Source organism: Terrapene carolina, unplaced genomic scaffold (genome assembly GCF_002925995.2).
Source record: "Terrapene carolina triunguis isolate 2854851 unplaced genomic scaffold, T_m_triunguis-2.0 Scaffold238, whole genome shotgun sequence".
Classification (NCBI taxonomy): Eukaryota; Metazoa; Chordata; order Testudines; family Emydidae; genus Terrapene; species Terrapene triunguis.
In genome coordinates, this window is record NW_020664589.1 from 11,814,240 (window position 1) to 11,841,790 (window position 27,551).

The 27,551-nt window shown below is 42.6% G+C and overlaps 1 protein-coding gene and 1 non-coding gene across 2 annotated transcripts in view; one reads left to right on the forward strand and one right to left on the reverse strand.

The window, feature by feature from the left end:
- The window catches only part of COL5A1 (collagen type V alpha 1 chain), a 239,793-nt gene that overhangs the window by 185,597 nt on the left and 26,645 nt on the right, over window positions 1-27,551 (forward strand). The window contains exons 33-50 of the mRNA XM_024206663.3: window positions 3,977-4,021; window positions 5,084-5,137; window positions 6,645-6,689; window positions 7,747-7,800; window positions 8,438-8,491; window positions 12,834-12,887; window positions 15,424-15,531; window positions 16,433-16,522; window positions 16,648-16,701; window positions 18,452-18,559; window positions 22,085-22,192; window positions 22,860-22,913; window positions 24,458-24,511; window positions 25,099-25,206; window positions 25,306-25,359; window positions 25,462-25,569; window positions 26,340-26,393; window positions 27,161-27,268. Coding sequence (XP_024062431.2) covers window positions 3,977-4,021; window positions 5,084-5,137; window positions 6,645-6,689; window positions 7,747-7,800; window positions 8,438-8,491; window positions 12,834-12,887; window positions 15,424-15,531; window positions 16,433-16,522; window positions 16,648-16,701; window positions 18,452-18,559; window positions 22,085-22,192; window positions 22,860-22,913; window positions 24,458-24,511; window positions 25,099-25,206; window positions 25,306-25,359; window positions 25,462-25,569; window positions 26,340-26,393; window positions 27,161-27,268 — 1,314 coding nt within the window. The remainder of the gene's footprint in view (window positions 1-3,976; window positions 4,022-5,083; window positions 5,138-6,644; window positions 6,690-7,746; window positions 7,801-8,437; window positions 8,492-12,833; window positions 12,888-15,423; window positions 15,532-16,432; window positions 16,523-16,647; window positions 16,702-18,451; window positions 18,560-22,084; window positions 22,193-22,859; window positions 22,914-24,457; window positions 24,512-25,098; window positions 25,207-25,305; window positions 25,360-25,461; window positions 25,570-26,339; window positions 26,394-27,160; window positions 27,269-27,551) is intronic.
- TRNAR-UCU lies at window positions 24,861-24,953 on the reverse strand. The gene is made up of 2 exons: window positions 24,917-24,953; window positions 24,861-24,896 (listed from the first exon to the last, which is right to left on the reverse strand). It is a non-coding gene; the product is annotated as a tRNA-Arg (tRNA).

The window sequence follows — 27,551 nt, forward strand, 5'->3', positions numbered from 1 at the left end:
CAATGCCTTTTAAGAAAAAGTCACATTAGTCAACAGGTCCATGTGCTCCACCAGTGATTCCAGCCTGGAAACCCCATGTGTTCCTTTCCGGTACTCCCATCTCTGCAGCTTCCTCTCAGCTGTCCCCTGACTCTGCTATTCCTCTGACAGCCCCCCGCCCCCCCAGCACTCTCCTCATTCAAATCACTGCTTCCTTGGTACGCAAAAGAAACGAGTTTAGAATAATCACAACAGTCAAGCAAACAACCCTCTAAAATACCTGGATTTCTCAGGGTAGCCTGGTTTCTAGCCTTGAGTTAGAGACTATTTCAGCTGGTATTGAGGAAAAAGATGGCTTTTATGGTTTGGGACTTGGGAGATCTGGGTTTGATACCTGGTTCTGCCACAGACTTCCTCTGTGACATTGGGCAAGTCATTTAAACTCTTCATGCCTCATTTTCCCCATGCATAAAATGGGAATAATAATGCTGCCTTTTCCCCAGCCTTGTCTGTTTGGATTGTAATCTCACTGGGGCCGTGAATGTGTCTGACTCTGTGCATGTACAGCATCTAGCACAATCTCGGCGGTAGCTTTTAGGGGCTACCACAAATCATAAATTCTAATAACACACAGATTGGAAGTGCTTGGGGCTGGCGCTGTCTTTATTACTGTTCAGGTCACAGCCAGGTCCTGTGTTCACTCCTGTACTAAACAAATTATAAATGATACAAATAAATACATTTATTAAGATCTTGAGTGGTCTGGAGAGAAGCACGGATGTTTCAACAAGGGCTTGTTTCTACAAACGTGCTCTGAGTTTGGATTTCAGTTGTCTTGGTGGCTGCAAACCTCTATTCACATGATGCAGCCTGATTCAGGGGATTAGACTCACTGACCAACACCATGTTCCAATTTGGCCACCAAAGGGTGGGATTTTTCTAAAGCACTTAAAACAGTTGTCTCCTACTCCCGCTGAAAGCCAGTAGAAATTGATTCGCTGACTCCCTTAGGCAGTGTGAAAATCTCACCATAAATCCATATTTAGACACCCAAATAAGTGGCTTGATTTATAGGGCTGGCTGGAAAACAACAATTCTGTTTGTGCAGAAAAGGTTGAGGTTTTTGGATTTGTTTTTGTTTTGATGTAGAATGAAATTATGACATTTTAAAATATTTTGCAAGAAAGATGTGCTCCAGGATAGCTAATAGCTTAGTGGTTAGAGTATGCACCCGCGAGGTATGCGATCGATGGGTCAAGTTCCCATTTGCTCGATTTGGAGCAGGGACTTAAATCTGAGTCTTTCCCCTCTCGACTGAGTTCCCTAAACACCAGGCTATTGTGGTCTCTCTCTTGGACCAGAAATTCCATCCTGGACCTCAGAAATCTTCTCAGTGAAAGTTCTCTTGAACCGTTATGTTTCTGGGGAAAATTTCGGTTTCAACAAAAAAAGTCTAATCGAAAAATTTCCACCCACCTTTGCTGATTTTCAGAGTCAGTGAGTCCCCACAGCTTTCAGTAGGGGGAACAAGAAGTCCTAGCAGATTATCCTCATCCAATAGGAGCTGTAGGTCCTCAGCACTTCTGAAACCCATGTCTAAAGGTACCTAAATAATAATCTTGTTCTAGGTGGATTGTTTTGGGCATACATATTTGAAAAACTTGGCCGGTGTGCCCTTACAGTGCTATATAAATGATTAGTAACAGCAATACCAATACACAGTGTTGTATAAATGATTAGCCATAGCGAAAAGCAGTGCAAAAATTGTTTATAACTTCAACAGTTTTAACAAAGGATCATATGGGATAGTCGGCAATGGGGATGTATGCACCCACTTATACCATGTCTGAATTTAGCCCACTGTATTTAAAGAGAAGCCAGCCAGGAAATTTCTTCATTTTTGTTGTTGTTGTTGAAGTGTTACTGTGATGATCATTCTAGGAAAAGTGAATTTATGACAAGCAGAATACGACATGGCTCATTTTAGTAGACTTAAAAACAAACTGACTCCAAACATGCTCTAACACCTGTTCTGATGGTTAATAAATGCCAAATAAGTAAAGTCAAGATTTGTAAGTGGTGGATTTTGGGCAGAAAACCACAAGCAGTAATTTAAGCACCTATAATGCCAACATGAGAGAAATGTCACTCATTCTCTGCCTTCTGAATGTTATGCCCAGTTATAATATTGGACCACTGGTCCAAAATAAGAACATTCAACTCACTGCTGGTTTGTTGATCACTTGACATTAGCCAGAACATGGATTTCAGAGAGAAAGAACAAGGCCACTCCTTTTCTTCTAGGCACATGGTAATGGAGTTTTATATGATGTTAGATTTAGGACCCAGCCGTCTCTGTCTTTTTCCTGTCTGATTTAATTATAGTCTCCTATTACAGGAAACTGAGTTCATCTGTCAGATCTCATAAGCCTGCTGTTGTGTCACTGCTGCAAAAACAGTGTCTTAAATGACTTATTTAGTACCAAGTCTGCAAAGATGAAGAAAGGCGTGTGAATATGTGGGGCAGCTTAATTGGCTTGTGTTGCATAAAATAATTGCCTAGGTCAGGGTTCCAGCGCTGCTGCTGTCATTTCTAAATATTTAACTACACAAGTCTTACCCACATCCACTTAAATCAACCTGTCGCCTTCACGCATCTATACAATGCAGCCCACCGTTGTTTAGTATTGCCTGGCGAAAATACAAGCTTTCAAGGTGCAATGCAGTAGATGCAAAGGGAAAAGAGGCGATCAGTGAAATAGCTGCTGTAAGTAATTAAGCTTATTCTTTAACTTTGTTTATTTGCTATTTCATGAAAGGGACTGTCTGGTGCAAGAACCTGTAACAGGATACTGTGTTTTTCACACTAGGTCACCCATTCAGATCTAGTCCAACAGTTATTTCCACCTGGTGACTGTTCACTGGAGTGAGATGCATTGGTGGACAGAAACCAGTCCTTCTTGGACAGATGACTGCAGCTGGTACTAACTGGCATTCTAGTTGGTAAAGAGACCAAAAACTTGAATAGGCCTGGAGAATAAACTGTCCCCTGTCCTCTGAAGGTGGTCTCATCAGGTCAGGATATAGACACATCAGCTGGGCATTTAACTGCTGTTCCCCATGTTCTGCCAGAATCCTTTCTAGGGGCCTGATCCAAAGTGGATTTGCTTTGACTGTCCTAGAGACTGCAATTTCTTTCATGGACAAATGGCCTTTTTTAATGACTTTTTTCATTTAAAAAATTGTCAACATTTTTCTAAACAAAAAAGTGCCTTTTTTTCCATCAACAGTGCTACCAAAGCATATTAGAAATGGTTTGATTGGTAGATTTAAAAAGTTTTATACCTAATTTGATAATGTTTGCAGTATTTAAAAGCAAAAAGAAGCAAACATTTGATGAAAAGCAATTTGAAACAACCCCAAATCAACCCATTTCAAATGCTTTGGAATGAAAACAACTTTCAGACATCAACAGTTTTTTTGTAGAAATAGGTTTACATTTCTTTGACCAGCTCTAGAATTAGCTGTTCCTCTGGATTTACCTGTTCGTTATGTCATTGTAAGGCATGTAAAGAGAGACTCTTGAGCAGGAGAAGATTTAAAAAAAAAAAAAAACATATCCCTCTGTGAAAGATAATACCCCCCTGTGCATCAGTATAGATTAGAGAGGAGAAAAACACATGTTCTACCCGCCAGTTCCAATTATCATGTCAAGTTTCATCAGAGCATTCATATTACAATCTAGCCTGTTCAAACATCACAAAAGGCAAATAAATGTATTTATTCACTCTGCATAACCCTTGTTTTCCTTTTATTGAAAACAAAAATCAAAAGGAAATTGTGTCACAGAAGCTGCTGGGGCCCATCTTCTGCTTGTTTCCTGTTCAGTGACCCTACAGATGTGTTCATTCCATGCAGGCTCGGCCATTGAATGAATGCTGCAGCACAGCCATAAATGTTGTGTCATTGGTTACAGACTTCTTCTCTTTGATTCCAGGGTACGCCTGGCAAATCAGGTCCAAGGGGGCAACGAGGTCCAACGGTAATCATGCATTTTTCCTAACAATACCTTTCAACGGCATGTTTCTAAGATTATACATGTGGGTGGAAGAATTAGGTAGGTGCCCTAATTCTAGTGAAAACCATTAGGAGTTAGGCACCTTTGTGTCTAGAAATCTCCCCATAGTGGAAGACCCAAACCAAAACCCCAGATCTCACTCCTGCAACTGGGGGTGTTAGAAATATAGATCTAGATCTGAATTTTGCAAACTGTTTCCTGTCCATCTGAAAGGCCAACCAAAACCAAAACCAAACCCTTAGATTTTAGGAAAGTTTGAAACCCAGGTCTCCAAATGTGGCTCATCTCCACTTAAAAATATAAAACATACACTGGCACCAGGTCCTGAACTAATGTAAATTCTGGTCCTATGGAAGTCAATGGGAGTTTTGCCATTTACTTCAGTGGAGCCAGGCTTTCATCCAGTGTCTTCTGTGGACCTGTGTTGATTGCATCTGCTGAGGATATGAACCACCTTAATTCCCTCCTTGATTTTTCGACAGTGTCTGTCAAATGGAGATGGGCCAGAACTGGAATATTTTTAGTGTAATTCCTCTCTTTTTCCTTTCCCTCACCTCCCATGAACGTCGGTGGTTCAGGTAGATTGGAACCCAGATCCAAACCATTATAGAGATGTATGTCACTGAAACCTTCTGATCCGAACCCTGCATGTTTTACACATGTGAGCCGTTTCATTGAAGTCTCTAGAACTATTCCTGTGAATAAAGTGAGCAGGATTCGTCTCTTTAGTTGATTTTGATGGTTTGGGGGTAGTGGAACCTAGAGCCTGACTTTTGCTTTGGTAAATTGACTACTGAGATTTTACCAAAGCCAAACCTGGTTTCCTTGGCCCAGGCTAAGGTTTCTATCTAGCAAAGTATTTGAACTCATGAGTCCTCCCGTTGACTTCAGTGGGACTACTCATTGGCTTAATGTTACTCCCGTGCTTAAGTGCTATGCTAGATCAGGGCCTGAGAATCAAAATCGCGCTTGTGCAGCAGGAAGTGCTGGAACGTTTGATGACTTGTTCATTTGTGTCTTTTTAAGGGTCCACGTGGTGAAAGAGGTCCGAGGGGCAGCACTGGAAAGCCTGGCCCTAAGGTAGGTTTTAGGAGCCTTTGAGTGTAATTGAAAATATCATTGTGTTTTAAGAAATAGCTGTGTGTAAAATTCCTGGTCCCGTACTATCCATATTCCTTTCCTCCTGAGAAAATGTTCCACTATGAAAGGCTGGAGTAACTAACAATCATTACCCAACCAAATGTCTCCCGGTTAGAGACTATGAGACAGGAATCCTGGGGTCTATTCCCAGCTCTGCCACCGACCCAAAAATGTGACCTTGGGCAAGTCATGTAAACTGCCTTCGTTTCTCCATCTGTAAATGGGATAATAATTCTCACCTGCCTCACAGGGTTATAGGAAGACTTAATTAATTTGTGTTATTAACTCATGTTGAAATCATTTGAGAGAAGGCTAAATAGAAGTGCTATGTAGTATTATTACTTAATGCTTCTTTACATAATAAGCAGAATTTGTCAGCTAGTCACGTCCATTATTCCCTGATAAAAATTCTTAAAAAAACAACAAACCAGCATCCTTATTTTGCAGTCTTGAGGTGGGCATAACGCTCCTTAACAACAAAATCAGGCTTCAGAGTGTTAGTCCGGTCCCCAGACTTCAGCTGGTCTTAAACGCTTTGACTCCTTACCCGACACACGACTGTAAAATGGGTGTAAGGTATCTTGATAGTTACGGACTCCTGAAAATGTGGTGGGGGAAGAGTGTGTGCCTTTCGTGCATGAACTCAATTCCTTCATGAGCTTTTATTCCCCCATGGTGAGATTCACCCCCGTGCTGAGGACCAGCCCAAATCCCACTTAAGCCTTTCTGTGAGGACTTAAGTAGAACTTCAGATGATGCATAGACCTTTTACTAGCCTCTCTACAAAGGAGCAAATTTCACCGTAGGGTAACAGGAACCGATTCAGATGACCACAACTGTATAATTCTTTAAACAAAACAGTGCTGTTTATGACGATTGATGGTCTCCGATTGGCTGGCGCATGCAATAGGCATTGTTCTCTAAGCCAACCAGGAGTTGGAGGGTCAATTACACCATGGGCAAGCCACTCTGCTGTGCCAGAATCCGCTAGATAAACTGATTAAGTCAATATCAATCACTCGGCATAATGGAAATAAAGCCTTTGTAATGAAACATTGTCGCAGCAGCACTGGCTGCTTTAAAAATAAACGTCTCGGCTTTGTGTCAACATTAATTTTTGATAAGTACCTCTGCTTTGCCGCAGCATTTATCTCACAGAATGAGACTATTATCTGGTAGAAATCTCCTAAGCCCACTGACATTATCTATTCTATATTTGTATTCAGAAATGCGAGGGTTTGGAGGGGGCCAGCCGGGTGGGAGGTGAATCAGTCTGTTGCTCATTTGTCATAGGCCATTGTTTCCAATACAGTATTATTAATAAAGAGGTGGGGAGGATCAGGGACAGAAGCTGAGTGATGGCCCCATTTCGCCTGGTGCCATTTAGGAGCTTTGTGTGAAGTGGCTGAAATGATTGTTAATACCGTGTTTTATTTATTCTTAAAAGGGCAACTCTGGTGGTGATGGGCCCCCTGGTCCTCCTGGCGAAAGGGTAAGATAATCCAGATGTAGCTACAGCGGAAACAATTGAAACGGCTGTTCCTTTAGCAAAGAAGAAAAAGCATGCCTAGAACAGGCCATCTTTAACCACAAAACTGACCTTGAGTCCTGCCAGTACCTACCTGAACCTGGGATCTGTGGACAGCTCACCAAAAGTCATTCAAAAATGTGAAATTCTGGTTAAAAATAAGGGATGAAATTCACCCCTGTGCAGGCAGCCAGCACAAAGCCTAGGAACCACTTAAATCCCATTTATCCCTCCAATAGAGGGCTGAAGCGAGACTTCAGTGGTGTATTGTCAGGGTGCCGAACTCTGTAGGGATGAAGGTCACCCATGGTGAAAAGGAAGAGGGAAGAAGAGCTATCCACAGTCGTCCATTAACCAAACTGAGCTCTAGTTCTGTGGAGACATGGCACCTCTAGAATTCCTGGGTCCCTTTTCCAAGGGCAAAACAAAATTGCATTCATCTTCCTCACATAAAACGATGTCTATATTCTTTAGTTACAGACCCCCACATTTGACATTGTGTGTGAGTGGGCGGAGAGGGAATTGTTGATGTCCAAAAAAAAAAAGGCAAGAGCCAAACTGAAACCTGTAAACATGCTGAATTACTGGAGCTTAAACTGTTGCAGAGGGAAATGGCCCTAAAGTCATCAGACCAATTTGTTTTAGTAAGTCTTTTCATAACGTAGTTGAGCTACAGAGTTTGATACCTGCTCCCTTCCACGTCAATCCTGGTGGGAAAAGATCTCATTGCAGAAATGGGGGGAGGGGATCAACAGGCCTAAAGACCCACGTATCATTTACAACCTCCTTTCCAGTTAGACCAAAGGCTTTGGTACTTTTGCCCAGAGGTATTTATTCATTCATGCACTTCCGTTAAGGGATAAGTTTACTCAGTTACTGCATGCATGTTACTGATGTTTCTTTGGTTGCAGGGCTAGTGCTACATGTCTCTTGTCAATTTGCTTTCCAAACTCCTGAACTAGTTCACAGTAAAATGTGTGTTACGTCTAATGCACTTTTACTGGATTGTTTTGCATCCCAGGGACCGCCAGGACCTCAAGGACCAACTGGATTTCCTGGACCAAAAGGCCCCCCTGTAAGTAACACCACTTCCAGAATGAGCAAAGAAATATGCTGGGCATTTTCCATCCAGCTGCTATCACCTTCACCAATTCAGTCTTAACTTCTTCACTGACCAGTGGTTACATACCCAACGAAAGGCATTTGCGAGGCACCCGTGTTAATAGCACAACAGCTTGGGATTTTAACTAACCAAACAAGATGCTGCTAGTAATACACAATCCACTCCCTAAGGACTCAATAATGTTTAAAAGCCATCAGCCCTCTCTTTGCATCACCTTTACTCCTTCAACAGCGATATGCCCAGAGAAGCTCTTTTGGGGGTTGATTTCCTTGCCTCTGGTGGAGTCAGGACTATTCTCCACCTTTTGATCGAAAGGAAGACTCTCCATTGGTTTCATCATCTTTGGAGGGTCTGTTGAAAAGGGCCAGCTTTTGCAAGGCTCTGAATGAGCCCAAATCCCATTGAAACAAATGGGAGTTGAGGATACTCAGCATTTTGGAGGACTGGGTCCAAACACATGAGCAGATCTGATTCCATCCGGCGGAGAGCGTTGGTACTGCTATACACACACCAACCACTATGGTACAATTTAGCAGGGTACTATTGGAAACCTGTTCAAATTCCTTGTCGTTCTTTTTTTCTTCTTTAGGGTCCACCAGGGAAGGATGGATTGCCCGGTCACCCCGGACAGAGAGGTGAAACTGTAAGTAGCTGGAAACCTTGGGTAGATCATTAGTCCTGAGTCTGTCTCGCTGGTTGGTTCATCTAAACCCTTCTGTGTAGCTGAGGAGATGTTGCCACATGTTTTATTCCAACGGTTTGTGTTTCTTCAACTACACGGGAAGGTCTATGGGAATCAACACCTTTTTGAGCAGGACAGATCAGTCTAATGATGATTTGCAGGAAGGCCACCCATTCTGCTTCTTTCTCTCTCTTTCTCCCTCCCCTTCCCCCATCACTCTATGTCATGCATAGAGAAGACACCAGCAAACAGATACATTGAAAGCAATCCTTCAGCTCTTACACTTCTATAACTTGCACTTAAATCAATGGAAAATTTGCATGTGTAAGAGCTGCAGGATCAGGTAAGTGAGTATTGACTTCTGATTAGGACATTTCAACTTCCACTCTAAAGTGGTAAAAATTTGCTGAGGTCATCTTTGTATCAACAGAATAACACAAGAAAGAAATTATCATATTGTTGGCACTTGCTTTTATAGTATAGGAAAATGGAGAAAAAGATGCAAAGTCAGACCAGTTGGTTTCCATGCAGTCCCAATGGTCATACTCCCTCTGTAACTCCAATGATCTACACTTCCGATCTTGCCTTTGCCACTTAAGAGGAGAAAGAGAGTCTATTTCTTTGGACAGCTCTTTGCTGGACTTTTATGGAAACTGTCCATGTTCTCTCTCTCTCTCTCATTACTTCCCAAATTTTAAAATGTCTGTGCTCTGATTACATTGTAAAGCTATTCGAGGTCTGTGATATCACATGTTTTAATTTGAATAGGATTCATCCTTTTCATCAGAGGAAAATATTTAACACTACAGTTGCTTAGCTCAATGGTCAGTTTTCTCAGCACTTCTATCTGTTCTTCCACCTAGAACGCTGGAATAAATTCTACTTTTCCTCCTTAGTACATCACACTACCAGCATGAAGAACTATTGCACAGCAATAGGGAATTCCAGTGCAGTTTTGGTGTATGCATATCTGGAGGAAGGCTAGTCGTGGCCAAAATTATTGGCTGTTTTGTTTGCTCATTTTAATCAGGAAGGTGAAATCCTGGCATCATTGAAGTCAATGGGAATTTGGGAACTCAGTAAGAAGTCTGTTTTCTGTACATGCCCGTGTATGCAGCACACTCACATCTACCAGCTTTAGCAGACTAGTAAGAATGGCATCTCCACTGATGCTGCCCTTTATCTAAAGCAACTCAAGGGGACCAGGCAAAGTTTTGCCCAAGCCTTCAAGATAACCATATGCTAAATGTGGCTGTGACTCAAGGAGTGGCTCCTGGCTGTCTAGTTGCCCTGTTGTGTATTCTCTCTCTTTATATGCATACCGCTTTATCAATTTTAAAGGATTTTATTGTGCAGATGTAAGCATTGTTTCTCACCAAAGGAGAATGATGAGGCATGAAGAAGGTATGAAAATATGGCTCTGTTTTCTTTGTCCTTTGGGAAAGTTTGCATAAAGGATGTTCTGCAGCAAAAATGTATATTCTTCCAATGTAAATTTTTGGATGCAGTAATTCATAACTTTCTGTTTTGCCTCTTTTGGGTGCCTTTTTTCAGCTGCTGATGATCCAACTCATTTGCTACTGTTATAATTATGCTTCAATCAACATTGCATGCTGCATGCTAGCAGATAGATGGCCGTGTGTTTGGTATTTCATTTACGGGAGAAATAAAACCTCTCTACTGAGCTTTGCATTTTTCTTCCCTGCCCTTCCTGGCAGATAAGCTTTAAAAAGGCTTTGCATATTATGCATTTTCCCCCTGACTTATCACAGAAAAGTTTAATTAATTTGCCTGGCATTTGGATAAGCACATCAATGCAAATACTGTGACGTGCAACGCTATACATTTATGTACAGTCGTTAAGAGTGGCTTTGTAGTGACAAACATGGTACTTTAGATCAGTAAAGCTATATTCTCAGATTAATGTAAAGGTGAACTGAAAGATTTTGCCCTGCTGAGGTTGGAAGGTGGCATTTAGTTTCTCTGACATCATCAATAATTCCAGGAGGGACACCTGAATTCAAGTACGCTGCAGTCTTTATTTTGCTTGCATCTGATGTCATCAGCTGTTGTAGAAAAACCCAACAGAGCATCACACTCCACGCTTGGCATGTAAATGAAGGAACAATTGGCTTTCAACTAACTTGTTCAAAACCTTATTTATCTGTAGTTTTCTTCATCTTATTCTGCTGATGCTTTGCCTATACTAGGCAATTGCTTTGAGAAAAAAACATTTCAATTCACCTTTGATTGGCACAAGCCCCTCAGGTTTAATGTTTGTTGTATACTCTGCTAGGGGATCAAACATACAATTCACGCAAGGGCCAGTCTGCAGAAGTAACCTCCAATGTTGTGCCTTTAGTTGTACAAGCACAAATTCTTGCAGGCCCATTTTTATCACTCATACTGTACACTAAACTGGCAAGCACGGTGCTTGAAATCACGGTGCTTGAATTCTCACTATTAATGCACTTGACCAAATCTATATTATTAAACTAATTCCGATAACTTTTTTTCATTGTTGGTCTGTTTCCTTATGCCGTTATGAGAAAGGGATGGGAAGTAGGAGGAGACAAACAGAAAAACAGATGAAATAATGGTTCCAAACTGGTAGCTGGGCTGGAGCACTCTATACCTGCATGCAAGAGATCCCAGTTAGGGTCCATAGTCCACTTCCCTTTCAGTCCTGCATGCATTAGGGATGCTGAAGCATCTTTGGATACTTGGTCATGATGTCAGGTTTATAATTTGAGGTGTATAAAATGGGGAGAATCATAGGGATCCTTGTTCAAGTTTCAGGCAGGGACCTGGAGAAAACCCCCCTTCTTACTCAAAAAAAAAAATGTAGAGATGGCTGAAATATTTTGCATTTTCCAAAATTTGGTGATTTTTATTTTTTGTGGGAAATGCTTACCATTTTCCCATAACTGCACCACACATTCTGTGATCTGCAAGCATCTAGAGTTGTTCTCAGTAGCTTTCTAGCATGTCAGAGTAGTGTTGGTTTAAAACATATTTATCCATCTTCTGTGGCAGACGGAAGCTCCATCTAAGACCCTTAAAAATAATGTTGATTAATCACAAATGCAGGCTACAGAATAAATGTCAGTTGTGCATCCTCTGAAGAATTACCGAGGTACCTTGTGACCTAGGAAATCTCAGAAACAGTCTTGGTGGCTACAGTACATGGACTGTAGTTGCTCCTTAAATAACAACTTAAATCATTTGCTCCTAGTGTGAATAACTCGCGTTGAGGTCAGTGGAGTTATTTGTATCATATACTCCGTCCTGTGTCAATAGAAGTTACTTGCATGCACATGCAACACGTGACATTGTGGATTAGGAGTTTTTTAAAGCATGCTTCAGAGCTGAGCTGTATTAATTTTGCTGAACAAGGGCCTTCAAAATTTGTGAATTTGGTACTGCTCACCTGTAGCGCCCACAAGAGAGTAAGTGTCCAAGAATACCTCTGCATCTATGAAAGGAGAGAAGAATGTTTTCGCAATTTTTCAAGGGACTGCATTAAACAGCTTCAACTGGAAGCTGCCAAGATTTCCATATATAATTTCAGAAAGACACAAAGAGAAATGTGTTTCTGGTTTGTTTGCAACAAATGTTGATTAAAAAAAGTAAATAGCATTTGGAAACTCAAACACCACATCCTTGTGCTACTCCGTTAGAACCAGGAAGTGAAACTGACTGTATGCGGAAAGTGAAAGGCAGCAGTTCAGTCTCAAAGCTGGGACTGAGTGGAGCACAAAACAGAAACCAACAGCATAAGAAATAGGAATAAAGGGAATTCGATTTTTAAAATTCCTTCAACTTTAATAATCTCACTTGTTATTGCTAACACCGATGAAGATTTCTTTTTTAATATCTCCGCCAGGTTCACAGATTCTGGGAAAAGTGTTTTACAAATATATATGTCAGGCCAGATCCTCAGATGGGGTAAATCAGCGTAGTGCCATTGAAATAATAAAGCTCTGCTGATTTCTGCCCACTGAGGATTTGCCCTGTATATTATAAACAACTAGTTCCTTTACTGAGTGTTTCCCCTAGGAATCACAGCCATAGCTGAAAGGGTTTGATAATCTCTTTTTCTTGTTTTGCCCCTATGAATAAATAGAAAGATATTTCCCATCTCCTGTTTGATTTCCTCCTTTTATTGTCTTTGGGGATTTCCATTCTTTTATAGTAAGTTTTATCAGAGCATGCTGAGCTTGATACACTCAAGTAGCATGCTGAGATTCTTGTATTACGATGTCTTGTGGCTAATCATGATTCATTTTTCTTTTTAAAACAGGGTTTCCAAGGCAAGACAGGTCCTCCAGGCCCTCCAGGTGTTGTTGGCCCGCAGGTAAGAAATGAACGCAGCATTCACAGCGGTCCTGCCCTGCTCACACCTGTTGACAAACCACATCAGACTATAGACACTCTTGTAATAGGACGATGAATAGAACATACAGGCCAGAGGCTGGGATTTTCAAAGTGGGGCTACGGAACAGCCATTTGGCATCTTTATGTTCCTGGTCAGAGATGGTAGTGAACACCCAAACCTCTCTTTTTTTCATTGTGTGTTAAATTTAACTCTGAAGTTTTCACTCACCAGCCCAATCTGTCAAGGCATTAGATATCTCTCAGGATAGAGCTTTTAGGAGAAACTTCCCTCGAAGTCCTGGGAAGTCATCATGCTCTCATTCTGCTCAGTGAAGTGACTAAAGATTTGCATCTGTATAACCGAGAGTAAAAGTCCCGGCTCTGATTTTCCTAATGCTGGTGTAAAATAGGTAATGCCTCTGAAATTAGTGGAATTACACTGGTTTAAAAATTGGTGTAAGATCACAATCGGGCCCGAAATTTGGCCCATTTGGCGTCCTGCCTCCGGTTATAATAGACCATATTGTAAGATGTTAAGTAACCAAAGCTATAAAAGCAATATTGAATGGCTACACAAAATATGGCCACACTGGTACATTTCATGGCAATGCAACATTTCTGTTAAATGTCATCATAAGGAAATGCATCACTATTTAATGTATTCTTAAAACACTGCCAGAGTCTACAAAACCCTTTCAGCCCCAGTGAAGTCAGTGTGGCTACCTACTTGAATAAGTGTGTGCTGGATCAGTCTCTATAATATCATTTTTATTGCTAAGGTTTTAGAATGAATGGGGACTGATTATATACAAATTCTCCTTGCTTTGATTACATGGGAAGGTGTTCACTGTTTAATTACATAGTAATTAACATGTCCGCTCAGATTAATGGCAAAGTTCAATATTAAAGGGCAAATATATGATCATTTCCATCTTTTAAAACATAAATTTGATTGCGTGGCAATTGCATTTGGATCTACTAAGTATAATTAGTGTAATATGCAGGACTGTGGCATCACAGTTTATTGTTCAACCTACAATAAGTGTCACCCTGCAATTTATCAAGACACACAGAATTCCCTTACAATTACATAGTAAAATTCAAAGTAAATACATGATTCTATGTGAATCATATGTTATCAAATACCATAATTAAAAGATTAATTACCACCAAGTAACATTTTTCTTCATATCAGAATCTACCTTACCACAGAAATTCCAGGATAATTCCTGTGTTGTGTTCTATTCTATATCGGTTGTTATACCATGCTCATCACCATTAGTCCCCATGTATAGTACTTAGGTGATTAATTTTATGACTACATGAGATAATTATTGATCAATTATTTATGCCCAGTACAAGAAAGACATGGCAGGTTACAGTGCACTTTGGAAACTTTCCAATAAAACCTTAAGCATAATAATAATGTTGCACATTTATACAGCTACTTTCATTCTGAAGGATCCTACCCCACCTAACAAACCGATATACAAACTGTATAGAGATGCAGTTTTATCCTACACTGGAATGAAGTCCCTTCCGAAGTAAAATTGAGTGTCTTATTAACAGTGCACGGTGACACTGTTAGGACAATGAAGTGAAGAAAACATTGTATCCAGTTGAAACTTCAAGGGGAATTTAGAAAGAACGAAATTGCCTTTTTTGGATAACAATGCAAAACAAGTATGTAACTGAAAATAAGACAAATGGTAGCTGTCCATTGTGGTCAATAAAAATACTACAACTGAGCAAAACCAAGTAGGAGCTATATGAGCCTTCCTGAGGTTTCATTTCTAATGTGGGTGCTTGAGTAATAAGACGTTGATGTGGTGTGGCCCCTCTGACCTAGCTTAGGTGATCTCTAAGAGGAATGCTCCATGCATTTGATATGATGGGTTTCAGTTTTGGGTGGTAAAAGTGGCCTGAATGAATATGGTGACCTTTCAGTGCACTTGTTGTTTCAGTGTTATAGGCCCAGGTGATGGAAATGCTGCCTTAGTGAATTAAAAGTGGCAGCTGTGGTGGGAGAACAAAAGACACACACTAGTAACGACAAAGGTCATCTGATTGTGTTTATTGAAGAACTCCAAGGAAATTAGCTTTCCATTTACATTGCCTTCCCGAAGAGTGTACTAGCCTCCCCCTAAAACATCGCTGGCAGAAGAAAAAGAGTCTGAAATGGGATCCACATTTTTTATAGAGATAAGCCGTGCTTGGGCACCAGCATCGGCAGCTTTTCAGTCATCAGTGAGGGTTGCCAGATTTAACTAGGGCCGTCCTAAGAGTCACTGGAGTTGCTGGAGACTGGCCTCACTCGCAGTACCAGCGAGCTTGACAGCATGCTCAGTCCTAGCCCCTCTGGGGGTGGGAATTAGCAGGTAGGCAGGAAAGGGCTGCCCATTAAAGAGGATGGATGGGTACAGCTGTGAATGGCATTCACTGATCTACAGACTTTTCTCATTCTTTGTCTCTCTAGTATTGAACTCTTCCCTCAGTATCTCTTGGTCTTTTCTTAGGGTCCTACTGGAGAGACGGGTCCAATGGGTGAGCGTGGGCATCCAGGTCCACCGGGTCCACCAGGTGAGCAGGGTCTACCTGGCCTGGCTGGAAAGGAAGGAACCAAGGTACATTGTTGGTACATTTGATCTGACTTCATATTCATTCAGAGCTCAGGTATGCATTGGAGCATGATGTTCAGGCAACAGGGATGGAGGAGAGGACCAGTTCTGGTTAGAATCAGGCTCATTCTGTCTGAGTAATGACTGACCTCTGGGGGTCTGACTGGATAACACTGAGAGGTTAATTTTCAGAAGTACTGGCTTCTTTTTTTTCAGGTATGATTTGTATCTGCCATTGTGCTGGGGATGCACGTCTAAATGCATACACCTCTAGCAACCTGGCTGCGGGTGCAGACTAGGTCCTGAGAGCTGAACTGACTGAGATTTGCATTACAATGCTCTTTGGCATGAGTGGATCTAAGAACCTCCCCCTTTGTGAGCAAACCGTATAGGGTTACCTTTCCATTTGTATGAAGTTGGGATGGGCCCAAGCCAGAAACCCCAAACTGTACCACCTGTCCCCCACCTCCAAACTTTTGAGTGGCTGGACATGAACCTGGATCAGAATTGCACTGTGAACACCTCTAAACGAGAACTAGGGACCTGAACATGCCCTGAACTTTAGGAACTTTAGGAGCACGGACCTTCAGAATACAGATCCCACATCCAAACCTGGATCTGAACTCTGCAGCTCCATCCCTGTCAGTGGCTTCTGGAGACAGTTACTAGGTGCTTCAGCTCTTCATGTTTAACAAGAGGCCAATGTGACACGCTGCTGAACAGTTGATCCTGTAGTCAGGGGGAATGTAGATAGATCCTAGGCTGGACAGATGAAGAGATCAGCTTCAGAACAGAAGCTTAGTGTTTCAAATCCTCACAAGAGTTTGTATATCATTATACCCTGGCCAAAGGAGCCAGGCTCTTACTGATTCCAAAGATTCTAAACTATTAACCTTTCCCGTCACAGGGTGACCCGGGTCCTGCCGGCCTTCCAGGAAAAGACGGCCCTCCTGGCTTACGAGGCTTCCCCGGTGAAAGAGGTCTCCCTGGCCCAGTTGTAAGTAAAAGCTCCTCTTGTCCTTCCCACTGGAGTGATGCAATACATAGTGTTATGTGATGCAATATACAGTACATCATATTTTCCAATGAATGACACTGTTTCTTCTCTCTTTTTGGTTGCAGGGAGCTCTTGGGCTGAAAGGCAGTGAAGGTCCCCCTGGTCCACCAGGCCCAGCAGTAAGTATTGGCTCTTTGTCATTTATTGGCACTACCTAATACATTACAGGCCTAATAAGTAACTACTGAGGCCTAATCACTGTTCACAAGCAGTTACCCATTGTCCCTTTTGGTGTTAACTAATCAGTATTTGAGTATCACTTTATTTTACGAGACATATGTATAACAGTTCAGTCACTGTCCTATAACTCTGTTGACCATACATGTGTGCTGAGAGGACGAGATGGCTCAGGGCATTGGCAACCTGGAGAATGAGCCTTTAGTTCTTCTTCGAGTGCTTGCTCATGTCCATTCCACATTAGGTGTGTGTGCTCGTCACATGCACCAGTGCTGGAAGTTTTTCCCTCAGCAGTATCCATAGGGGAGCGGCTCTGGCGCCCTCTGGAGTGGCGCCTGCATGGCACGGTATAAGAGGCGCTGCCATCTCCCCCCACCCTCAGTTCCTTCTTGCCACCAGTGACGGTGCATGGGAACGTTCGCTGCTCTTACTAGCATTGCTTAGGCTTCGTTCGTACGAACTAGAGTTCTTGTAAAGTTAGTGTACATAGCGACAAACAATCCTGTGGCACCTTATAGACTAACAGACGTATTGGAGCATAAGCTTTCTCCAATACGTCTGTTAGTCTATAAGGTGCCACCGGACTCTTTGTCGCTTTTTACAGATCCAGACTAACACAGTTACCCCTCTGATACTTAGTATACATAGTTAGTAGTTGAGGTAGATAACCCTTAGCAATAGTTAGAGTTTTGTTGGTCCCGTCGAGGACCTAGCCGGGGGACGGGGCATGCCTCATTCCCCAGGCTTAAAGCCCTGCGATCGCTGCGAATGGCCCATGCCAATGAGCGATCTGCATAATAGCTGTCTCAGGTGCCTCAGTGAAGGGCACATAAGTGATAAGTGTCGAATCTGCAAGTCCTTTAAACCTAGGACCAAGAAAGAGCGTGAGATCAGACTCAAAGCGCTCCTGATGGAGTCTGGCTCACTCTGGCCCTGGAGCAAAGATCCGACTCGGCACCCAGCACCATGCGTAGTGCACCATACCATGCCAGCAAAGTGCCCCGCTGGCGACAAGCCGGCACCGATCCCCATCCACGGCCCCAGCCAAGAAATCAAAGTAGGCTGATAGGGGACAGTCCTTGCAAGGGGAAGGACAGGGCTGGGGGCAAGCTAAGACCTGCGCCAGGCGGCTCATCTCCCCCGTCAGGAAGTCGGGCCTCGGCTCATGTCGAGCGATGCAGCCCACCCCGTTCCTTGCCTGGAAGCCTGGACACAGAGGCGGGCCTTCATCAGCGTTGCCAGTGTAGACTAGCCCTTAGTCACCAGCTTGAAGCCCACCCAGGTTTTTGCCCACTGAAAGCTGTCCCAGCTGAGATTCCCTGTTCAGAGCAGCCCTTCCAGAAGAGAATATTCATCATTTAAACCCTTATTGCTCTGCTACATTAGCAGTAAAGTGGCTTGTGCGCTCGTTCCAAGCTCTGATCATGTTTACCCAGCAACTGAGCTCCAGTGCCATCCAGAGAAGAACCCAGCCATTCCAGTGATTTTAATTAAAATAAAAATAGGCAGGATCCCTCGGGCATATAGTGCAGGATTATTGCATGGCAGTCACACCATCACACTCTCTCTTTTACCTTCTGACTTTTGCACTTAATACATGTTCTACGTCCTAATTTTTTAATTTTTCTCCCTCTGTTATTTTTAATACATGTGATGCCTAATGACTGTTCCATTCTCCTCCCCCACCAACAGGGTTCTCCAGGTGAGAGAGGTCCAGCTGGGTCAGCTGGCCCAATTGGTTTACCAGGAAGGCCTGGACCCCAAGGACCTGCAGGACCTGCTGGTGAAAAGGGTGCCCCAGTAAGTATTGTATCCAAGTTAGAGTGGGTGAAATATGCCTCAGTGTGTGTGTGTGTGTGTGTTTGTGCTTATGCGCCCCTGTGGAAACTCCATGGCAGACACAGTTGGGGCTAATTCTCTGATTCTATGTTTTTCACGTCGTCTATGAGCCACTTATCCCCGCTCCTAAAACCCCAGGCACGGTTAGCTTTCCTGAAGGCAGCAAACATGTTTCAATCCACGGCAGTTATAGAAAAGAAAATCGAACCGACCTATTCAACTGCTTCCCAACTCTGTACCAAGGAGGGATTTCTCTAAAGTTGTATTCTGGGAGCCTTAGTAAGTGCTAACTGGTTCTTTTGATATTTTCTCCAAACTGGTGCAAGCAGGAGGGTAGGCCTGTGTATAGTAAATCCTGGATGACTCAGTGCTAGATGAAAGTCAAGTTGTTTTCTTTTGTCCGCAGCCTTGCCAGCTTTTCAAATCGAAATCCTGCTGTGTGGGTATTGGCAGATTTTGCCATTGTAAGCCCAGGCACTGGAACTGCCACTGTCAGTGCTGTGCGTAAGAATAAACAAGTGAGGCAAGCCCAGGCAAAAGAGAAAGGCAGACACATTCCCCACAGAGCAAGTTGCTTTAGGGAACCATCTTTAACGATTCTTTTCATTCAACTGGAGATGTAGGTTGAAGTCGATGGGAGTTTTGTCATTGACTTCTAGGAGAACAAAGCTATGCCAGCAGAGTCTGCTTTTGAAAATCTCACCTGTACTGTAGTGGAAGTATTGTCTGTCTCTCCACTTCTCTTAACCATGTTAGACTGATGCTACAGGTGAGCCCTGCAGTGGGAATGTGATCTTGCAACGCCCTGTTGAATGTCTGTTCTACAGAACGTGTGTATGGTCCAAAGGTCAGAAATGGCTTCAAGCAGAGAGAGAGGGTGTGTGGACTCTATTTTCAAAACAGGTGGTGGAGGCTGAAATGACAGGGCATAACACTTCTTGGTGAAAAGCACTCTTAGGGTGGGCGCCTGGGCAGTTCATTTCACCCTCAGCATTAGACATGAGAACCAAACCACGGCATCTTTAATGTAGATGTTTTCTTCTCTTCCTTTTTCCTTGTATCTTTATATTTCCTTCTCTTTTAAGACATGCAAAAAAAAATCTTCTATTAGAGTCTGAACCTGAAGAAGGAGGAAAATAATTGTTGCAATCTACAAAATAGTACAGCACTGATGGTGTTCTGTTTGGATAAATACAGACCTGAATGTGTGCTAATGTACCTTAAACAAAAATGTATATAACTGAATAAGTCATCTTACAATTGTGGTGGTGTAGGTAGAACATAAGAATGGCCATACTGGGTCAGACCAATGGTGTATCTAGCCCAGTATCCTGTCTCCCGACAGTGGCCAATGCCAGGTGCCCCAGAGGGAATGAACAGAACAGGTAATCATCAAGTGATCCATCCCCTGTCGTCCAGTCCCAGGTTCTGGTAATCAGGATAGGGACACCTAGAGCATGGGTTGCATCCCTGACTATCTTGGCTAATAGCCATTGATGGGCCTATCCATCATGAACATATCTAGGTAGGCAATGAAAGTAGTAACAACTGGTTTTGTTATTAAAAGAGTGGCCAAGAATGGTCTAAAAATCCTAAGCCCTACTGTCTTGTAGCCCGGATCGTCCTCCTTCCATCTGTCTTATACATTTAGTGGTCGTCTTCAAATAGCTCAGGGTGCCATGAGAACCATAGCCTGCAGACTGTTGAGCTGCCCAGAATGTATCTCCATACGGGGGCTGAGGGTTTGGATGCCTGCAGCAGTGAGCTGATGCTGCTTGGTGCTAACACTTCACCAAGCTAAACAGTGCTTGGACAACTGTCTGCTACTTCCATACAACATGTTCATCTCAAAACTATGCTAAAGCTAGTCCAGAAGAACCAACTGGGATTATCATTCTTATCGTTGAAAGGACAATGTCTCCTTGTGCGATAGGGACTACTAAAATCCATTTCTGGAAGGAATCACTATCCTCTTCCAGATATCCCGGCAATAGTTCTTTCACTGTCCCTGCCTGGAAAGCTTAGTCCATATGTATGTGAACCAGGATCCCAAATCCAGTTGAGGTCTTTGGGTGCTGCTGTATTATAAATATATGAAATCATAGTAATGGTGGGTTGTTTAAAACAGTCCACTTTGATGTCAAATGTTGAGTTATGATTCAAAAATTGCACTTTTTCTATGGAGTGAGGAGGGAAAAATGCTCAGGAATAGATATTTGCTTAGATCCTACAGTGTTGGGCCTCAGTGTAAGAATCTACCTGATAGATGGGTGGGAAAGTAGATACATAGAAAGAGACCTGAAGTGGACTCTGGCTGTGCTCCTGCAATATATTACTTTGTGCATCCACAGGCCAGAGAAAACCAGCAGCTCTTTCATTCTGCAGGAATATCTCGTATCATTCCATGGGAGAACTGGAGAGTGTGGAGTTCATTATTTAAAAGCGTAGCTCCGTGGGTCTCCTTTGGAAGAAGGCTATTTGCCTAGCTCATGCCATGCCTAAGCTGCTGTGTGGATGTATATCACTGACTGTTTGCTTTTGAATCATGCTCATCACAGCCAGCCTCACGTCCAGGGAAATGGCCAAATGCTGGCCTCAGAGATTTCAGACGGAAGTAGGACATTTGGGTTGATTTATTTGTGTTATTAAAGATGATTTTTTCCCCGCTGATTCCTGCATTTGACGGTTTATTGAAAGCTTTAGCAGCTAGTCCTGAGGCAAGAATTTCCTCTTGAAACAGCTTTATGAACATCTATGCTGCAAAGTATATGTATAACGTGTTATTGGAGAGATGAATATGCAATTTATCTGGCATCTAGTCATTTACAGCGGGGTTCAGACACAATTAAATTTTGTGCTAGGGAAGTGAACATCAACTCTTCAGCTCATATAAACAAAAGCGAATTCAATTGATGACTCTGTCTGAAGGATACAAAAAAGTAAATATTTAAGCAGGAAGCCAGCAGTGGTTGCCTTATTCACTGAAAGTATTTTTCAGTAGTTCATAAAACACAGGAAAGAATAGGTCAATGGCTCTGGTACTGAAGAAAGAAGGAATTCTATCTATTCCATATACAGAACTAGCATTTATTCTTCATTAATTAGAGTAGGAATTGGTATCAATAAGATCTGGCTCCTGGAAATGACAAATGGTTGAATAAGTTTTGTTCATCACTCAGAGAAAGAGACAGGATAGAAGAGTCAAGATAAAATGTTATGATACCATAAAAGTAGCAAAATCTTTGTATTCACAGTCAGATACACTTTTTCCTTTCTTTATCTTTTGAGATGGAAATTATGACTGGCTTATGACAGTGAGCCTTATCGACCTATAAAATGTTTGCCAGATACTGGTTCTATTATATACATGCAAACACAAGTAAACGTTATTGCCTGATGATAAGCAGTGAAGTTAATGGGATTGTATGTTTGAATCAGAGGATGGAAGAAAGCATTGTTTAACATGCCTGTTCACGGTACCTCTAGGGTGAGAAAGGTCCGCAAGGCCCAGCCGGTCGTGATGGTATTCAAGGTCCAGTTGGACTCCCAGGCCCAGCAGGTCCTGTTGGCCCCCCAGGAGAAGACGGGGATAAGGTGAGAAAAATCTTCTCTTAAGTACACTTCTACTCCAAGAAGCACCCATGCAAAATGGCCCCTTCCCATTTGGAAGACCTGTTCCTTCTGTGTATTCGGAGCCAGATCTGCTCCATTTAGTGACATAATTACATTTTTACTGCTTTTTACGTCCCGTTAGCCCTGCAGAGTCAGTAGAGCTGAGACAGAATTGGCTGGATTCTATTTCTCATCAACAAAACTATGAATTAAGTTCCAGTCAGCTACCCTCCTGTGAGCCTATTCTATTTGACATTGCTCCAGTTTGCTATCTTTTCCAAAATTAATTACATTTCCCCAACACCTACAATAAGCCCCTTTGGACAGCAGGATATTCAGAGATGGTTAGCACGTAAATATGCCTCTCGCTTTCCCTTTTTCCACCAACAAAATTAGCATAATGATACCTTTGGTATCTCTCAGCAGGTGAGAAAAGATTTCAAAAAAGGTTTCAAAAAACAGATTGCACCCCTGGGGGCGCGATCCTGCCTCCCTTCCCATAACTCCCCAAGGAAGTTCTATGGGAGTTGCCTTCTCTGGGATCAGGCCGCAGACATGCTAGAATGTAGGGGGAAATGTCATTGGACTATGTTGATACACAAGTAGTCACTGAGCTCTGGACAGATTTGTACACATTTGTGTCCAACAGGGCGAGATTGGAGAACCAGGCCAGAAAGGAAGCAAGGGTGACAAAGGCGAACAGGTAAGTTGGAACTTTGTTATATAAAAAGATGAGCCTTTTTGTATTTCACAGTCCCTTTTGTCCTCCACGTGGGTGTGGGGTCCTAGACAATGTCTTTGGCAGCAGCTAGTCTGGTGGGACCTCTGCAAGATGGTTATTTTCCATTATTTGATGGAAATATAAAACTAAGTATTTAATTATAATTTCCTCTGTATTTACCTTTTTTTTTTTTTACACATATTGTAATGTGAAAAGGAAAAAGTAAAGGTTAAAAGGTAGAGTGTATAAAACTAATTTGACCCATATTAATGTATGAAACAGAGACTTGGCCAGCTACAAGAAAGGAAATCAGTATGCTCTCCGCTATGAAATGAAGATGTTGAGGTGGTCAAATGATTGGACACTCCATGACAGGAAATGTAATGAGGTTGTAATGGGCCTAAAGTTGAGGGAGGACAGGCTACATTGCTGTGGGCATGTCCAGCAGAGATCTAAGAGCTTGCATTGATTGGGGATGAAAGATGACAAAGGGGGAGATGAAAGCTCCTACATGGACAGGATATCAGTGAACCTCAGAGAGACCTATCGGCACGACAGCTTGGTATATGATCACGTGTTATGGAATAAGGCTATAAATGTCACCAACCCCAAATAAGGGAGTGGCAAGAAAGAAGAAGATTGGAATGTAAAAAGAAAAATACAATGGAGGGTCTTCCAGTGAAATAAATTTAAATGGGCCTCGTATAATGCCCCCTTATTTTAACATTGCAGAAACAGCCCCATCATTACTACAGCAGGTGTAGCCCCTATAGTTGAAGTGGCATATTCATTTGGACCCCTCTTTTCAGTTGTTCATAGGCACATATATACTGGGGGGCAGAGATAAGACTATGAGAGCAACCTGAGCTTTGACATTTACTGTCCCTTGAGCATTTACCTGTGCTACCTTAATCTTCTATTCATATAGTGTTCCGAGGTAGTGTTATAACTATTGGCCACATATTATATTACACAGTAATACATAACTTTGTTCCTCACTTTCCAGAAAGATTTCTGTCCCCTCATTGTTTTGCACTATATAGTAACAGTAATGTTAGGGTGAGGAGTCTGATGGCACCTTAAAGACTAGCAGATTTATTTGGGCATAAGCTTTCGTGGGTAGAAAACCCCACTTCTTCATATGCATCAGAAGAAGTGGGGGTTTTTACCCACAAAAGCTTATGCCCAAATAAATCTGTTAGTCTTTAAGGTGCCGCCAGACTCGTTGTTTTTGTGGATACAGACTAACATGGCTACCCCCTGATACTTGGCACTATGTTAGGGTGTGATTCTGTTCACACTCATCCTAGATTGCAGTGGTGTGATTCCATAGACATTAAACTAATTGACACTGGTGCATGTGAGAGCCCAATTAGACCCTTTCTCTTTTTTTTGTTTTCAACACTTTAGAATTTTGGCGAGTTCATTCTTAGATTGTGCACAATGTGTGCTCCATACTTGATGATTACAGGAGTTTTTTAGTCCGTATTGCTAACTGTCCCATTGAACATCTCTTTTCTAAACAGGGTCCACCAGGTCCTACTGGACCACAAGGTCCACTTGGTCAACCAGGTCCAGCTGTGAGTATTATTGCTATTATGAATTATTAATCATTAACCCAGCTTGGTCCCATTGAGAAAAGTGGGAGCTTTGCCATTGACTAATCATAGAATATCAGGGTTGGAAGGGATCTCTGGAGGTCATCTAGTCCAACCCCCCTGGTCAAAGCAGGACTAATCCCCAATTTTTGCCCCAGATCCTTAAGTGGCCCCCTCAAGGATTGAACTTGCAACCCTGGGTTTAGCAGGCTAATACTCAAACCACTGAGCTATCCCCCCCCCCAATGAACTGCTTCACCAACCAACTTTTCCATACTGTTACTCTCCAACAGCCAGGTTTGCCAATGATTACCTGGGAGGGCGCAAAATATGACTCTGGTGGGACTCGAACCCACAACCTTTGAATGACTTCATCTGTCATCACTCTAGAAGTCCAATGCGCTATCCATTGCGCCACAGAGCCTGTTGGATAAATGAAGGATCCTCCACATCCTAATGGAAGATGAGGATGGGGGCCCAGATATAATAAAATAAATATAAAAACAAATAAATTATTTATAAATAGAATAAGTATTTATAATAAACAATGCTAATCCCTTTCTCCCTAGGGAGCTGATGGGGAGCCAGGTCCAAGAGGACAACAAGGCCTCTTTGGTCAGAAAGGTGATGAAGGTCCCAGAGGTTTCCCTGGTCCCCCAGGCCCAGTGGGCTTGCAGGTAATTTCCAATGACGTGTGATATTTGGGGTTATAAGTCCCTATGTTGCTCTTGTGATGTAACCCTCTAAAAATATCCCATGTAATCATATTTCCACAGGGTTTGCCTGGACCGCCTGGTGAGAAGGGAGAAACAGGTGATGTTGGACAAATGGTAAGTGAGATCCAATTCCTTAGCAGTTTCATCATTAATATCAGCATCTGTTACAAAAGGTTTATTGTCTCACCAATTACTTATGCCTCTCCTTCCTTGTAGGGCCCACCAGGTCCCCCTGGGCCCAGGGGTCCATCTGGACCACCAGGAGCAGATGGTCCACAAGGTCCTCCGGGTGGAATAGGAAATCCTGGAGCTGTCGGAGAGAAGGTAAAGCATGCTGAGCCAGGCCTGATTCTATTTCCATTGAAATCAGCGGGAAGCTTGCCCTGGACATCAATAGAAACAGGCCTGCGACTTGAGCTGTGGTACTCATGTTGCACATGGGCCTTGTTAACCAGCAAGTTCTCCATTAAGCTACCAGCAACTGTTTAAAATCGAGAGGGGACGTAGAAAGCTCTGTCCATTGGTAATGAATATAGACCAGGTGTTCCAAACCTCCTCTTCAAATCCAGCCCAGCTCAGTAGCGACTGAAAGTTTCGCCATCTGAGGACTGGCCTGATTACAAAACAAATATTGATGGGGGTCTCTCTAGTTCCTAGTGCACAGGTGTCCAAAACCTGCCATCACAATGGGCGCTAATTAACACTATTGCTGGTGATCTCATTGGAGAATCCAAGGATGTAATTGTCATGGAGATTGAAGTGTACTTTCAAAGAACACGGTGCAGCCAGGGTTAAGACATGACATATGACAGGGCAAAAATACAGTCAATGATGGGTCCATACAGGCTGGTTCTGAGTATTAATTCTAAAGAACATTTTAACAAGAGCTGGTTGGAAATTTTTGATAAAAAACTCTACAAATGACCAGTTTCCAGGAATTTACTTTCCCATTTACTGACCAGCTCTAAGTTTTTTCACTGCTGGACGTGGGTGCCTGCTTTCAGTTGAAGAGGAACTTTCTACACAGCCCACTATGGTGTGCTATCAGTAACAATATATAACCATGTGATTTCCCCCCTCGCCCCGATCTATAGGGTGAACCTGGTGAATCTGGTGAGCCTGGTCTTCCTGGAGAGGGTGGTCCCCCGGTAAGTGGTACATTTTAAAATAGACATGTATATCATGGTTTTAACTGACATTGAACAGGATTAGTGCCTTAGAACAGTTGCAAGGCAGGGTAAACAATATGATGGCCCCTCTCATTACAGTGAGTTTGGCCCCACATGTGTGAATTGCCTTGAAAGCTTAGCAGACCTCCTTTGTTTGCCAAAGCATGTCGTTTTTGTTTTACAATGGACTTCTCGGGCAAGTGGTCAGACTTAGCAGAAATATTAAAAGAATGAGGATCGTGCGTCTGAATGTCGAAGGTTTCCTGTCTCTCTGGAGCCTTTCTGAAACATGTATAAAGGCTAGTGAACAATGGAATTCATTCTCCCCCTCAGTGCTCCCTGAAAGTCTAAGGTTTTTCAGGCCTGTCTTTCCCCAAGCTTTGGCTTGAGGAGTCGGAGATTGAGGTTTCAGTAGAGTGCTGTGTGGAATAATGGTCATTGATGGGTAAGGATGCAGAGACTGAATTCATCCTCCATTTTGGAAGGAAGGGTTGTGGACGGCAGGGGCCAGAACAGACTGTGATTGGCTGCAGCTTACAGCAGGCTGGCCAAAAAGAACAGTTGTGAAATAAAACTTCTCCAGGCCTTAATAAGAACAACACAGGGGCCGTCTAATTATTTGGAGCAGGAGGTATTTATAATAAATAATGTCCAGGTATTCTGAGAGGTATAATTGAACATATAAAACAAATAAAGTAAATACCAGCTTTTTCTCTACCTAATGGAAAATCCTGTTTTCCCTACAGGGTCCTAAAGGAGAAAGAGGTGAAAAGGGAGAAGCAGGCCCCTCCGGTGCTGCTGGTCCTCCTGGCCCTAAAGGTCCACCAGGTGATGATGGACCTAAAGGTAGCCCTGTAAGTAGCCCATCATATAGGAAAAGTGTTAAACGGAGGGTTCCTTTTTGAAAGCTGTGTTCCAAAGATGCTCGGGAAAGTTGAGATTGCTTAGCAGTCAAATGAACCATACCTTCTAGTGGTGCCCAAGTTCAAACCAATTCCATTGGGATTTTTAAGGATGAATACTCCTAGTTTATAGTATATTCAGTTAATACTAGAATAATCAGTCCTTTTCTCACAGAGGGCCAGCTCAAGATCTATGTCCTGCTCACTTAATTAATCAAAACAAAACTTCCAGCTC